The 12,867-nt window shown below is 43.5% G+C and overlaps 1 protein-coding gene across 2 annotated transcripts in view; it reads right to left on the bottom strand.

The window, feature by feature from the left end:
- The window catches only part of VCL (vinculin), a 165,414-nt gene that overhangs the window by 47,634 nt on the left and 104,913 nt on the right, over nt 1–12,867 (bottom strand). For both annotated transcript variants that reach the window (XM_066242481.1, XM_066242480.1), the window contains exons 3-6: nt 9,815–9,965; nt 9,534–9,642; nt 5,909–6,031; nt 2,521–2,681 (exon numbers count right to left, since the gene is read on the bottom strand). In XM_066242481.1, coding sequence (XP_066098578.1) covers nt 2,521–2,681; nt 5,909–6,031; nt 9,534–9,642; nt 9,815–9,965 — 544 coding nt within the window. The remainder of the gene's footprint in view (nt 1–2,520; nt 2,682–5,908; nt 6,032–9,533; nt 9,643–9,814; nt 9,966–12,867) is intronic.

Below are 12,867 nucleotides of genomic sequence, written 5' to 3'. Positions count from 1 at the left end.
CTGAGACAGCTGCAGGACTGCCACAACGGGCACCAGGTCCCCTGCACTGGACATCCTCCCCAAGTGCCTACCCTCCTCCTGAAAACCTCAACTGACCACATTTTTTTTTAAAGTAGCTCTCAGCCCTGGCCGTTTGGCTCGGTGGTCGAGCGTCGGCCTGGCGTGCAGGAGTCCCAGGTTCGATTCCCGGCCAGGGCACACAGGAGAAGCGCCCATCTGCTTCTCCACCCCTCCCCCTCTCCTTCCTCTCTCTATCTCTTCCCCTCCCGCAGCCAAGGCTCCATGGGAGCAAAGTTGGCCCGGGTGCTGAGGATGGCTCTATGGCCTCTGCCTCAGGCGCTAGAATGGCTCTGGTTGCAACAGAGCGAAGCCCCAGATGGGCAGAGCATCGCCTCCTGGTGGGCATGCCAGGTGGACTGCCTCCCCATTTCCTACTTCAGAAAAATACAAAAAAAAAAAACAAAAAAAACAACAACAAAATAAATAAAAGTAGCTCTCAATGACACTTGAACAAAATAAAGCTCAGTAACACTTATTTACTAAGTGATGGATGACTTCCCCTCAGAAAATAGATGAACAGCAAGGCTGTAATGCCTGCTCCTCATTTTTACTATTTCTTATTTTCTGGAAGCAAAGCAGAAAGAATAAGGAAAGGGATTAGGTTAGGGGAACATCGAGTCATGGAGAATTATAGCTGATTCACAGCTTATACAGCAGAACATGCAATGAGCCATGGACTTCAGTTAGGAAAAATTTTAGATGAACCTTACTTTTTTCCTTTTGATTTTGAAGACTAGGATTACTGTGAAGGACAGATGCCCCGTCTTAAGCTCTCTCATTTTCATTATAGCTTACAACCTCAATGACAAGTATCCAAAAGCAAAATTCCAGAGCCTGCAAAGGAGACTAGTAGGAGAGGCAATACAGAAGTGACATCAGCAGGGAGTTTCCTAAGCGCAGAATCCATAGGTAACTTAGGGGTCACCCCGCTACCTGGGGAACCTGCCCCTGAACTGAAGTCAGTGGGATGAGCCTGCCAGAACAATTCTCAGGAGCCTGCTCAAACCAGTGAAAGCACTCGCTAAATATAAAAAGCCTGATATCCCATAGAAATGCCTTTTCTTTTGCGTTCCTCAAAGAAATAGCCCAGAATGAGCTCGACTCAAACAGTCTGCCCAGCACAACCTTAAGCCCCATATTAAATCACAATCTGACACATGTTCGAGCACAGTGTTACACGCCGGCACACAGAATAAGGCATGGCACACAGCACAAATAAAAACCTCACAGACATGCTTTTTCTCTTTTAAGTGAGAAAAAAAAAACTACAGGGCAAGAGAAAGCTTACCTTCTAAATGTGAGAAAAAAAGAATGAAACAAACAAGAGAACAAAGAAAGATGCATAAAAAAGTCATAACAGGGAAGTGAAAGCTGTCAAATATGCAAAAGCAAAATTAAGTAAAAAATCAAAAACTTAAAATGGTTTTACCATACATATTTAAGAAACAGTCTTAGAACTTGTTCAAGAACTTTGTGCCTCTATGTACAAATCCATAATTAAGAGAAGCTGATTAATTTCCTTCTACATGTTTAGGTTCACTTGCTAGGCAATAGGAAGGGGCTGGTGACTGAGGCCCCAGGTTTGACCTTACCTTATAGGTGACATGGAAGACAAAGATCCTCATGGGTACCAAGTGGAAATCACCCTAAAAACCCCCACTTAGGTCTGCTACCGGCGTGCCAGGTGGCCATGGAAACCACATCTGGGTCACACATGAAGAAGCTGGCTGCTGGGGACAGTATGTCTCCCCCACTGCCTGCATCGGAGCTCCTCCAAGGAAAGTGTAAACCAGGTGTCTCTGTTCCCTCCAAACAGTCACTAGACAGAGAAGCAGACAGGAGCAGCAGCAACATGAAACCCTGCTGCTAGGCTCTCAAAGGAATCCACCAGCCTTGTGGAGTCCAAGAAGAAATTCCAGACTAAATTCTGAAGAGTGTAAGGACTCCTCAAACTAACTAACAAATGTGAAAACCACTATTTTAATAAGTGTTCCTTAAGGAAAATGCTGAAGGCACACACCTAGAAATGACAAGAGTTTTCTCTGAAGATTTCTCTGGGTCAAAGGTAAAAAGTTTTCCAAAAACTTCAGTCACAGGCATATTAAGTCTCTTAGTAACCTAGCAACAACGACCCACATAAAAGGCAGGGCCCCCACCCAGGAGGAGCATATACCAGCCAGGATCCCTCCACCACCCCAGGCAGTGAGTCTCCAGCCGGAAGGAAAAGCTACGTATTTCGGCCTCAACCAACATTCACCCCACAAACTTATTTATTGTTCTACCTTGAAACAAAGGAAATTTGCAAAAGTAGCAAGTAGCACGTGAAAGAAAAGTGAAGATTCTACTCTCATAACATCTGAGTAGTCTTATGCTACACACAATTACAAGATAAAATGTGAGAATCAAACTCCCAAGAGGGGAGAAATGAGGATTTTGCTTTTCTCTTCCAATAAAACTTACCTTGCTGGCCCAGGCATCTTCATCCCAAGAAGTAAGTTGTAATACACGAATAATCTCATTGATTTCAGCACTCATCTTTTCTACAGTAAAATTACGATTTTTCAAAGCTTCTTCTATTCCTTGGTTTTTTGAGTTTTTAGTTGTTACAAAAATCTTCATAGCTATAAAGAGAAGATCAGAAACTAAGCTTGGAATTGAATTTTGCTGTATAACAATATTCACACAAAATGTTCCACACCTTGAACACGTGTTCTGGGCTGCTAAAGTCTTTTTAAAAATTTGGGTTGAGCCCTGGCCGGTTAGCTCAGCAGTAGAGCGTCAGCCTGGCGTGCGGGGGACCCGGGTTCGATTCCCGGCCAGGGCACAGAGGAGAAGCGCCCATTTGCTTCTCCACCCCCCTCCTCCTTCCTCTCTGTCTCTCTCTTCCCCTCCTGCAGCCAAGGCTCCATTGGAGCAATGATGGCCCGGGCGCTGGGGATGGCTCCTTGGCCTCTGCCTCAGGGGCGCTGGAGTGGCTCTGGTTGCGGCAGAGCGACATGGAGGGGCAGAGCATCTCCCCCTGGTGGGCAGAGCGTCGCCCCTGGTGGGTGTGCCAGGTGGGTCCCGGTCGGGCGCAAGCGGGAGTGTGTCTGACTGTCTCTCCCCATTTCCAGCTTCAGAAAAAAGAAAAAAAAAAAAAAAATTTGGGTTGAGGCCCTGGCCGGTTGGCTCAGTGGTGGAGCGTCGGCCTGGCGTGCCGGAGTCCTAGGTTCGATTCCCAGCCAGGGCACACAGGAGAAGCGCCCATCTGCTTCTCCACCCTTCCCTTCTCCTTCCTCTCTGTCCCCTCCCCCCCCTCCCGCCCCCCGGCAGCCAAGGCTCCACTGGACCGGAGTTGTCCTGGGCACTGAGGATGGCTCCATGGCCTCTGCCTCAGGTGCTAGAATGGCTCTGGTTGCAGCAGAGTGATGCCCCAGATGGGCAGAGCATCGCCCCCTGGTGGGCATGCCGGGTCGGACTGCCTCCCCATTTCCAACTTCAGAAAAATACAAAAATAAAATAAAATAAAAAATAAAAATTATATATATATATACACACACACACACACACACACACACACACATATATATGGGTTGGCTCAGTGATAGAATGTTGGCCCAGCATGTGGATGTCCTGGGTTCAATTCCCAGTACGGGCACACAGGAGAAGTGAGCATCTGCTTCTAGACCACTCCACTTCTCCTTTCTTTCCTCTCTCTCTCTCTCTCTCTCTCTCTCTCTCTCTCTCTCTCATTCTTTCTCTTTCTTTTTCTCTTCTCCTCCTACAGCCATGGCTCAAATGGTTTGAGCAAGTTGGCCCCCCGGGTGCTGAGGATGGCTCTATGGCCTCACTTCAGGCACTAAAATAGCTCAGTTGTGAAGCAACAGAGTAACAGCCCCTGGTGAGCAGAGCATCACCCCATAGGGAGCTTGCCCGGTGTATCCCAGTCAGAGCACATGTGGGAGTCTGTCTCTCTGCCTCCCTGCATCTTACTAAGATAAAATAGATATATATTTGAAAATAGGTCCTGGCCGGTGGCTACGTAAATAGAGCATCAGCCCGCTGTATGGATGTCCTGGGTTTGCTTCTCGGTCAGGGCACACAGGAGAAGCCACCATCTGCTTCTCTCTTCCCCCTTCTTTTCCTCTTCCCCTCCTGCAGCCAGTGCTCTATTGGTTCAAGCATGGCACTAAGGACAGCTCTGGAGCATGACAGCCTCAGGTGTGGAAAATAGCTCAATCTTTGAGTATTGGTCCCAGATGGAGTTGCCGGGTGGATCCCAGCCGGAGCACATGTGGGAGTCTGCCTCACTACCTCCCCTCCTCTCACCTAAGAAAATAAAAGAAAAAAGGAAGAAAGAAAACAAATATTGCAGGTCTGCCAATAAAATTCCCATATCAACCAACCTTCATTGAAATGAAAACTGAAGGTATAAAAATATCACCTCAACATGACCAGGGAATTAATTTAACATGCATATACTGACGACCTACAAAATATCCAATATTCTTTTAAATCAGTTAGCACCCAGTTCTAATGCTGTGCCCATCTAACACAAATCTAATGGGACAAGGTAGAAACAGCAGGTAAAACTGTAACTGGGGAACCCTGCTGCCCCCAATCCTAATGGAGGGTCCTAAAGTGTTTAGTTTATCTCCCAGGATTTCTCTCAACACGTAGCAGGAACTTTCTAACCCCAAAAAGTGAAGAAGAAGAAATAATAATATGAAGCATTGGAGAAAGACAGTATCTTCCTATAAAATAATAAAAATAGTAAAAACAAAGGCTAATCAATCAACACTTTCCCCAGCTTAGAAAGAAACCTTCTTCCCAACATTTCTGCCACATCAAACAGTCTGCCTCACAAACATATTTCCCATTGAGATTATATGACTCTATTTACAAATTTTTGTTTTCTAATTCATGTAAAGGCTTTCTGAACTCTTATACTTGCATCTCCTTTGCAGCTACTATTTGAAAGGCCAAAGCAGGAAGGCAGTAGCTAGAGGTCACAGTGGTATGCCTCATACGATTTTAAAAATAAAGCTGCCCCCAAGAGTTGAACTAATCCCCAACTTGCCTATGATAACCTACATAACACATGAGGTGTCTGCTACCTACTAGAATACTAAGTGCAGCTCCCCTTTGCTAGGTTAGAGCAGAGTCATCATGGTGCATTTCTGGCCTCTGCCCAGTGGGAAGGTGGCCCCTGCTGGCATAGCTCTACAATTCAGAGAACAGTTAAATATCTTAAAAAAAAAAGAAAGAAAGAAAGAAAAAGAAAACTGTGTTAATATACCATGAAAAGCGCTCTGGGTTCACTTCCTTACTATATAAGCTCTATAATACCCAATTCCTAAGATTTATTTATTGATTTTACAGAGGGGAGAGAGAGAGAGAAAGGAAGGCAGGGAGGAAGCATCAACTCCTAGTTGCCTCTTGTATGTGCTTTGACCAGGCAAACCTGGGTTTTGAACCGGTGACTTCAGCATTCCAGGCTGATGCTTTACCAGCTGCGCCACCACAGGTCAGACCTAATTGTTTTTTGTAATACAAATAAAGGTGTCAAATTCATACATCCAAGACTAGAGTTCCTAATAGAGATTCCACCTCCCAGAAAAAGGGCTAATTAGAGGTTCAGGAGAACAGATCTAGGACAGTTTCAAACAAACAGCAAGAGGAGAGCATTAGAGAAGATGAATACTGGTTCTTAGCCAGTCAGCTGCAGCCTTCAGGTAATACCCACTCCACCAAGTCTCATTTCTACCCAGGCGAAAGACGTGCAACTAACCAGCAAAAGAAAATGAACATCTGAATTTAGACCACATTAACATTTTTCCCCGAAAGACTAAGTACAGGCAGAAAATACCTGAAATGAGAACTGGCAGCAACTCTTTCACAGTGTTCATTGAGTTCACCAACATCACTCGGTGCTCCTGATGAGTCAGTTCCTGCTGCCTCTCGTCAATCATCTTGGCCATCTTAGTCATTCCTGGAGCATAAGGAATAAATAGTTCAGAGTGAGAAGTGAAACGACTCCAAGTCAGGCTTTCTGAGCCTAACTCCATTATGAATTACTATGAAAGCCCATTTGTTTAAACAATAGACATTATCATTGACCTCTAGTATTTATGATAGAGAATTTTTTCAGGGCAATTCTAACTTAATGTAACTTTATTCTTTTCATTAAAAGTATTAACTGTAAACACTAAATATGACAATTTTCACATTTGACATATACATTCACAAACCTAAAAAGATATTCAAGTGAATAAATATATATTGTAAAAAATAAATTCACACTTGACCAGGCAGTAGTGCAGTGGATAGAGCGTTGGACTGGAACACAGAGGACCCAAGTTCAAAACCCCAAGGCCACCAGCTTGAGCACGGGCTCATCAGCTTGAGTGTGGGGTCACTGGCTTGAGCGTGGGATCATAGACATGACCCCATGGTCACTGGCTTGAGCCCAAAGGTCACTGGCTTGAAGCCCAAGGTTGCTGGCTTGAGCAAGGGGTCACTTGGTCTGCTGTAACCTCCAGCCCATCCCCTTCAAGGCACATATGAGAAAGCAATCAATGAACAAGTAAGGAGACTAAGGAGCCACAATGAAGAATTGATGCTTCTCATCTCTCTCCCTTGCTGCGTGTCTGTCCCTATCCGTCCCTCTCTCTGTCTCTCTCTCTGTCTCTGCCACCATTAATTAATTAATTCACAAGTCGGGTAAAAATCTTTCGCCTGGCATCGTGTACAGGTTTCACAATGTACCTGGCCACTGTGCCTGTGTTTATATAAGAATCTCGTGTGATCGGCCTAGCGTGCGGAGGACCCGGGTTCGATTCCCGGCCAGGGCACACAGGAGAAGCGCCCATTTGCTTCTCCACCCCTCCGCCGCGCTTTCCTCTCTGTCTCTCTCTTCCCCTCCCGCAGCCAAGGCTCCATTGGAGCAAAGATGGCCCGGGCGCTGGGGATGGCTCTGTGGCCTCTACCTCAGGCGCTAGAGTGGCTCTGGTCGCAACATGGCGACGCCCAAGATGGGCAGAGCATCGCCCCCTGGTGGGCAGAGCGTCGCCCCTGGTGGGCGTGCCGGGTGGATCCCGGTCGGGCGCATGCGGGAGTGCCGGGTGGATCCCGGTCGGTCTGACTGTCTCTCCCCGTTTCCAGCTTCAGAAAAATGAAAGAAAAAAAAAAAAAAGAATCTCGTGTGAGCCTAGTACCGAGAATCTAGTGGCTGAAAAAAATCTTAAGCATTATAGTGATGTGTTTATTTTCATCTTTGTTTTTCTGTACTTTGCAATTTGTCCAAAATGTACTACTTGTATAATTAGAAACAAAAGAAAATATTATAAAAATAATTATAGCGATGACAGCGTTTGAAAGCATCTGTTGTTTTTGGAATCAGTCTGCTAGCACTTTCTGTTTGGTTTGGATATTATTCAAAGGTTATGTGACTCTAAAGCTTTGATTTTTCAAGTTGCTCTTAAGAGTTCTTAAGTATTTTCACAGCTTATAAGGGGTACTAAAGGAAGATGAAAAAGGTGGGGTAGCCCCTTCTTCATCCAGAGTAGCTCCATTTTTGTCTTTTATATGATAGGATTCTGCATAAGATTTCATTTGGAGAAATAAAACATTTTTCCAGTGCTATGAGAAAGTTTAACGAATACTACCCTAGAGCCATCTCCCAGTGATCTTCAGTGATGGCTCAGAGAAATTTTTAGCTGCTAAAGGTTTACAGAATGACTGCACCAGAACCTCATGAAAATACTGTTAATTAAAAATCATTTTACATAAGACAAAATAATTTTATAAGGTAATATGTGATCTTTAGTAGTGACAAGTTAAACATATGATGTGTTTTGTCACATTTGGTATCATTCATATTCTAAGAACCTTCAAGTTCATGTTACATGTCTATAACATCAAAAGCTGATATTTGTTCATGTATTTTTGAATAGTCAGTTCTCAGCTAACTAAACAATCATTTCAAAATGAGATTTAGCCACACTTGCTCTTCTCTCCTTCTAGGTCTGATTATATTATGCAGCCTTGGGCTAAGGCATGAATCCATAATATATAGTAGGCAGGCAAATTAGTAAGCTAAGAGATCACAAAGAGCTGCAGAGAGTACAGGAATCTTTTTATTTTTTTATTATCTTTTTAGATTTTATTTATTCATTTTTTTATTAAATTTAATACAGTGACATTGATAAATCAGGGTACATATGTTGAGAGAAAATATCTCTAGATTATTTTGACATTTGATTGTGCTGTATACCCCTCCCGCAAAGTTATTATATGCGGCTTAAGTGTCTGTCGCTGATAGCTTATTGGTTGCTTGCGTAACTGTACTAGCCAATGGGGTGAAGTTGCTACGGCATTCAAATAGTCCCACCTTCTGGCATGCCACCTCACAAATTGAGGTTAAAGATTGGAGCAATTATTATGCTGTTAAGAAATCTTAACACCAGAAGGGGTCTTTGCAATGGTATAAGACTAGAGGTTCTCCAATTGAAAAATAATGTCATAAATAGCTAAGTCTTTGACTAGCTCCTCTAAAGGTGAAATACATGTCATTCCAAGAATTGATTTGGCTCCATCTCAAACAGGGTTGCCGTTTCAATTGAGATGTAGACAATTTCCTGTAAAACTTGCCTTTGCTATGACCATCAATAAGTCTCAGGGCCAAACGCTTAAGTGTGTTGGCATTTTTTTACCTGAGCCTGCATTTGGACACGGTCAACTTTATGTTGCCTGTTCAAGAGTTCGTGAAAGAACGGACATAAAATTAGAAATAATTGATGGTCCTCTGCAAGGCGAGCTTAAAAATTATGGAAAGATCTACACAAGAAATGTTGTGTACAAAGAGATCTTGGACATGTGACTTAACACTTTATTATTTAAATCACCTTTATTTTTTGAGCTAGGGTGGCTCTTAAGAAATGTACCGCCAGTGGTTTCCTTCATTGCACTCTACTTTAAGCAATTAAGCAAGTAGAAGGGAGAAACCCCATGGGGCAGTAAGCAAAGGGGCGTCCTCGCCACCTGCCCTGGGTAATTCAGTTTGAATTAGCAGTCACCTTTGCACAAATCATTTTAATTACAATTTATAATATCTAGAACAGCGGTCATTTCGTATGACCACCGGGCTTTCTAGTGTTGTATAATGTGGAATGGAGAGGTCAAGGTTCAGGGTGGCCTTGAGCATTAATTATAGTCATAGAAAAGTATTCCCTATATTCTCCAGCAACATCTGCAATGTCTAGTTTAATCCATTAGGTCGGGCCAGGATTTGTAGAAAGCAGATTCAGCTTTCAAGACAATGACATCTCCTCAAGAGAAGCACAGCTTTAGCTCCATTCACAGAGAAGAGACATGTAAAAGCCCAAAGCCTCATGACCTATCTTCTGCAAAACACAGGGTGGAGTGCCCCCTTCCTCTTCATCAAATAAGGACAATCCACAAAAATTTTAGTATAAAAATTGGATATGACTAACCTGGTCCAAGGTTCTTTGTGTAAGTGACCAAATCTTCCATGGTTTCTACCACCTCTGCCACTGTTAGATATTCCAAAATTCCTTTGCAAACTCTAATAATTTTACGAACCTGGAAATAGATTTCAGAGAAGTCAAGTTAGTGAACAATAACTAGAAAATGTTGGTAACTCAGATGTGTACCTATTCAACATTTTCTCATACTAAATAATCATCAATCCTCCATTATCTTTGAGGCTAGGCTTTTGTCTGGCAGAGGTCTGCATGGATGTCAGATGGCCTACCTCAGCCTCATCGAAGGTCAGGAGCAGGTCTGATGTGCCAGAGAGGATGCCCCTTGACCCATCAATTAGATAATCTCGAGCAGGCACTGAGTACGGGTCTGACTGAAGCATCTGGGCTGCCTGGACAAGCTTGGTGCAAGCATTTTCAACCCTGTGGGGAGGAAGAGAGAGTTAACTCACTGGCAGAACCAAGCAGAAGATCACATATACAAAAAATGTTAATAGATATAAATTCACATTTTTTTCCATGTGGAAAATAACCAAGACTAATTTATAATAGAAGTTCTTAGCTTGTATTTACATTAAGTGCAGCACAGTCATTCATTAGACACTGCACTAAGTAAGCCCTTGTGTTTTTTTTATTTCCCAGCAACAAAAAGTGATGAGAAAATGTTTTGGAGTTTTTACTTCAGGTAGCTATGTCTCTGAATCCACTGAGTTTCCTTACTCCTCAGCCTGTACATACTGCCATTAAAAGACACTATACCGGCCCTGGCTGGTTTGCTCAGTGGTAGAGCGTCGGCCTGGCGTGGAGGAGTCCCAGGTTCGATTCCCTGGGCCAGGGCACACAGGAGAAGCACCCATCTGCTTCTCCACCCCTCCCCCTCTCCTTCTTTTCTGTCTCTCTCTTCCCCTCCCGCAGCCAAGGCTCCATTGGAGCAAAGTTGGCCAGGGCACTGGGGATGACTCTGTGGCCTCTGCCCCAGGCGCTAGAATGGCTCTGGTTGCAACAGAGCGATGCCCCAGAGGGGCAGAGCATTGCCCCCTGGTGGGCATGCCGGGTGGATCCCAGTGGGGCGCATCCGGGAGTCTGTCTGCCTCCCCGTTTCCAACTTCAGAAAAATACAAAAAAAAAAAATTTTTTTTAAAAAGACACTACACCAAGAACTAAAATCCTGGACAACAGTTTCAGATGTAGCATCTGGAAAAAAAAATTCCAAAGCACTGTATTAAGTAAAACTTAATAATCAGATGAAGCAAAGGAATATGAGGAAACACAAAGAAAATGATAAGGTAATACATAAATTTCTCATTCATCTAACTATATGAATCTGACAAATCAATTGGGCTATTAGAAAATAACGCTAAAAAACTACATGGTTAATTAAAATGTCACGGGAATTAATAACTGAACCAGTTATTAATAACATCAGTATACTTTAATAAAATAGATTATTTGACCAGCCAACAGTGAGTTTTTTTTGGAGGGGAATGAGTTTATTTAAAAGAGGAACCTAGGCCCTGGCCAGTTGGCTCAGCGATAGAGCGTCAGCCCAGCATGTGGAAGTGTTGGGTTCGATTCCCAGCCAGGGTACAAAGGAGAAGTGCCTATCTGCTTCTCCACCCCTCCCCCTCTCCTTTCTCTCTGTCTCACTCTTTCCCTCCCACAGCCAAGGCTTCATTGGAGCAAAATTGGCCTGAGTGCTGAGGATGGCTCTATGGCTTCTGCCTCAGGCACTAGAATGGCTCCAGTTGCAATGGAGCAAGGGTCCCAGATGGGCAGAGCATTACCCCCTAGTGGGCATGCCAGGTGGATCCTGGTTGGGCGCATGCGAGTGTCTGTCTCTGCCTCCCTGCTTCTCACTTCAGAAAAATACAATCATCAATCAATCAATCAATCAATCAAGAGGAACCAAGCCTGACCAGGCAATGGCAGAGCAGAATGTCTGCCTGGGATGCAGAGGACTCGGTTCAAACCCCCTAGATCGCTGCCTTCAGAGCAGGTTCATCGAGCTTGAACACAAGGTGGCTGGTTTGAGCATGGGATCATAGACATGACCCCAAGGCCACTGGCTTGAGTCCAAAGGTCACTGGCTTGAAGACAGAGGTCACTGGCTTGAGCAAGGGGTCATTCACTCTGCTACAGTGCCCTCCCAACCCAATCCCATCAAGGCATATATGAAAAAGCAATCAATGAACAACTAAGGGACTGAAACAAAGAATTGATGCTTCTTGTCTCTCTCCCTTCCTGTCTGTCTGTCCCTATCTGTCCCTCTCTCTGTCTCTCACTTAAAAAAAAAAAAATGGAGGAACCTAAAATGCATAAACCAAGTATTCTCCTTGACCCTCTTATACTACAAAATGTATTCATCGATTTATCCATCCACACAGAGTTGAAAAAGACCTGATAGATCATCTTCTCTAATCTCATATCCAATAAACCCATTATATTATCATTTTATAACTTAAAAAATATGGAAAAAATTTCCTAAAGTTAAATATTTAGCCAAAATTATTCATTCTTATTTTAAAGAAGAAAATGTGACACGAAAAAAATAAACCACTCACAGAGCTGTTTTGAGGATCAAATGAAATCGTGTAAAACTCTACAAGTATAAAACAGTACTGCATTAATAAATTAAACCAACATATGAATTTCAAATATGTAAACAACATTGGGTTATGGACACTATAGGTATGCATATTAAAGGTGCAAAAATACTCTTCTGACCCTCAAGGTGCACACTTTACTAAGCTAAGTCATAAACATCAGAGCCATGAGGCAGGATGTATAAAGATCTGTGAATTGATGAGGTTTTGGATCATTCTGAGAGAGGACTGGTTGTTTTGTTCCTTTTTCATTTCTTTTCTTTTCTTTTTTTTTTTACAGAGACAGAGAGTCAGAGAAAGGGATAGACAGACAGGAACGGAGAGAGATGAGAAGTATCAATCATTAGTTTTTCGTTGTGCGTTGCGACTCCTTAGTTGTTCATTGATTGCTTTCTCATATGTGCCTTGACCATGGGCCTTCAGCAGACTGAGTAACCCCTTGCTGGAGCCAGCGACCCTGGGTCCAAGCTGGTGAGCTTTTTTTTTTTGCTCAAGCCAGATGAACCCACGCTCAAGCTGGCGACCTTGGGGTCTCGAACCTGGGTCCTTCCACATCCCAGTCCAATGCTCTATCCACTGTGCCACCTCCTGGTCAGGCTCTTTTTTTTTTTTTTTTTTTTTTTTTTTTGAGAGAGAGAGAGAGGAAGGAAGGAAGGAAGGAAGAAATAGAGAGGGAGAGAGAGAAAGAGAGATAGAAAGAAGCATCAACTTGCTCCACTTAA

Source organism: Saccopteryx bilineata, chromosome 9, assembly GCF_036850765.1.
Source record: "Saccopteryx bilineata isolate mSacBil1 chromosome 9, mSacBil1_pri_phased_curated, whole genome shotgun sequence".
NCBI lineage: Eukaryota > Metazoa > Chordata > Mammalia > Chiroptera > Emballonuridae > Saccopteryx > Saccopteryx bilineata.
Note: the sequence above shows the minus strand (reverse complement) of the source record. Positions and strands in the feature narration are given on the sequence as shown.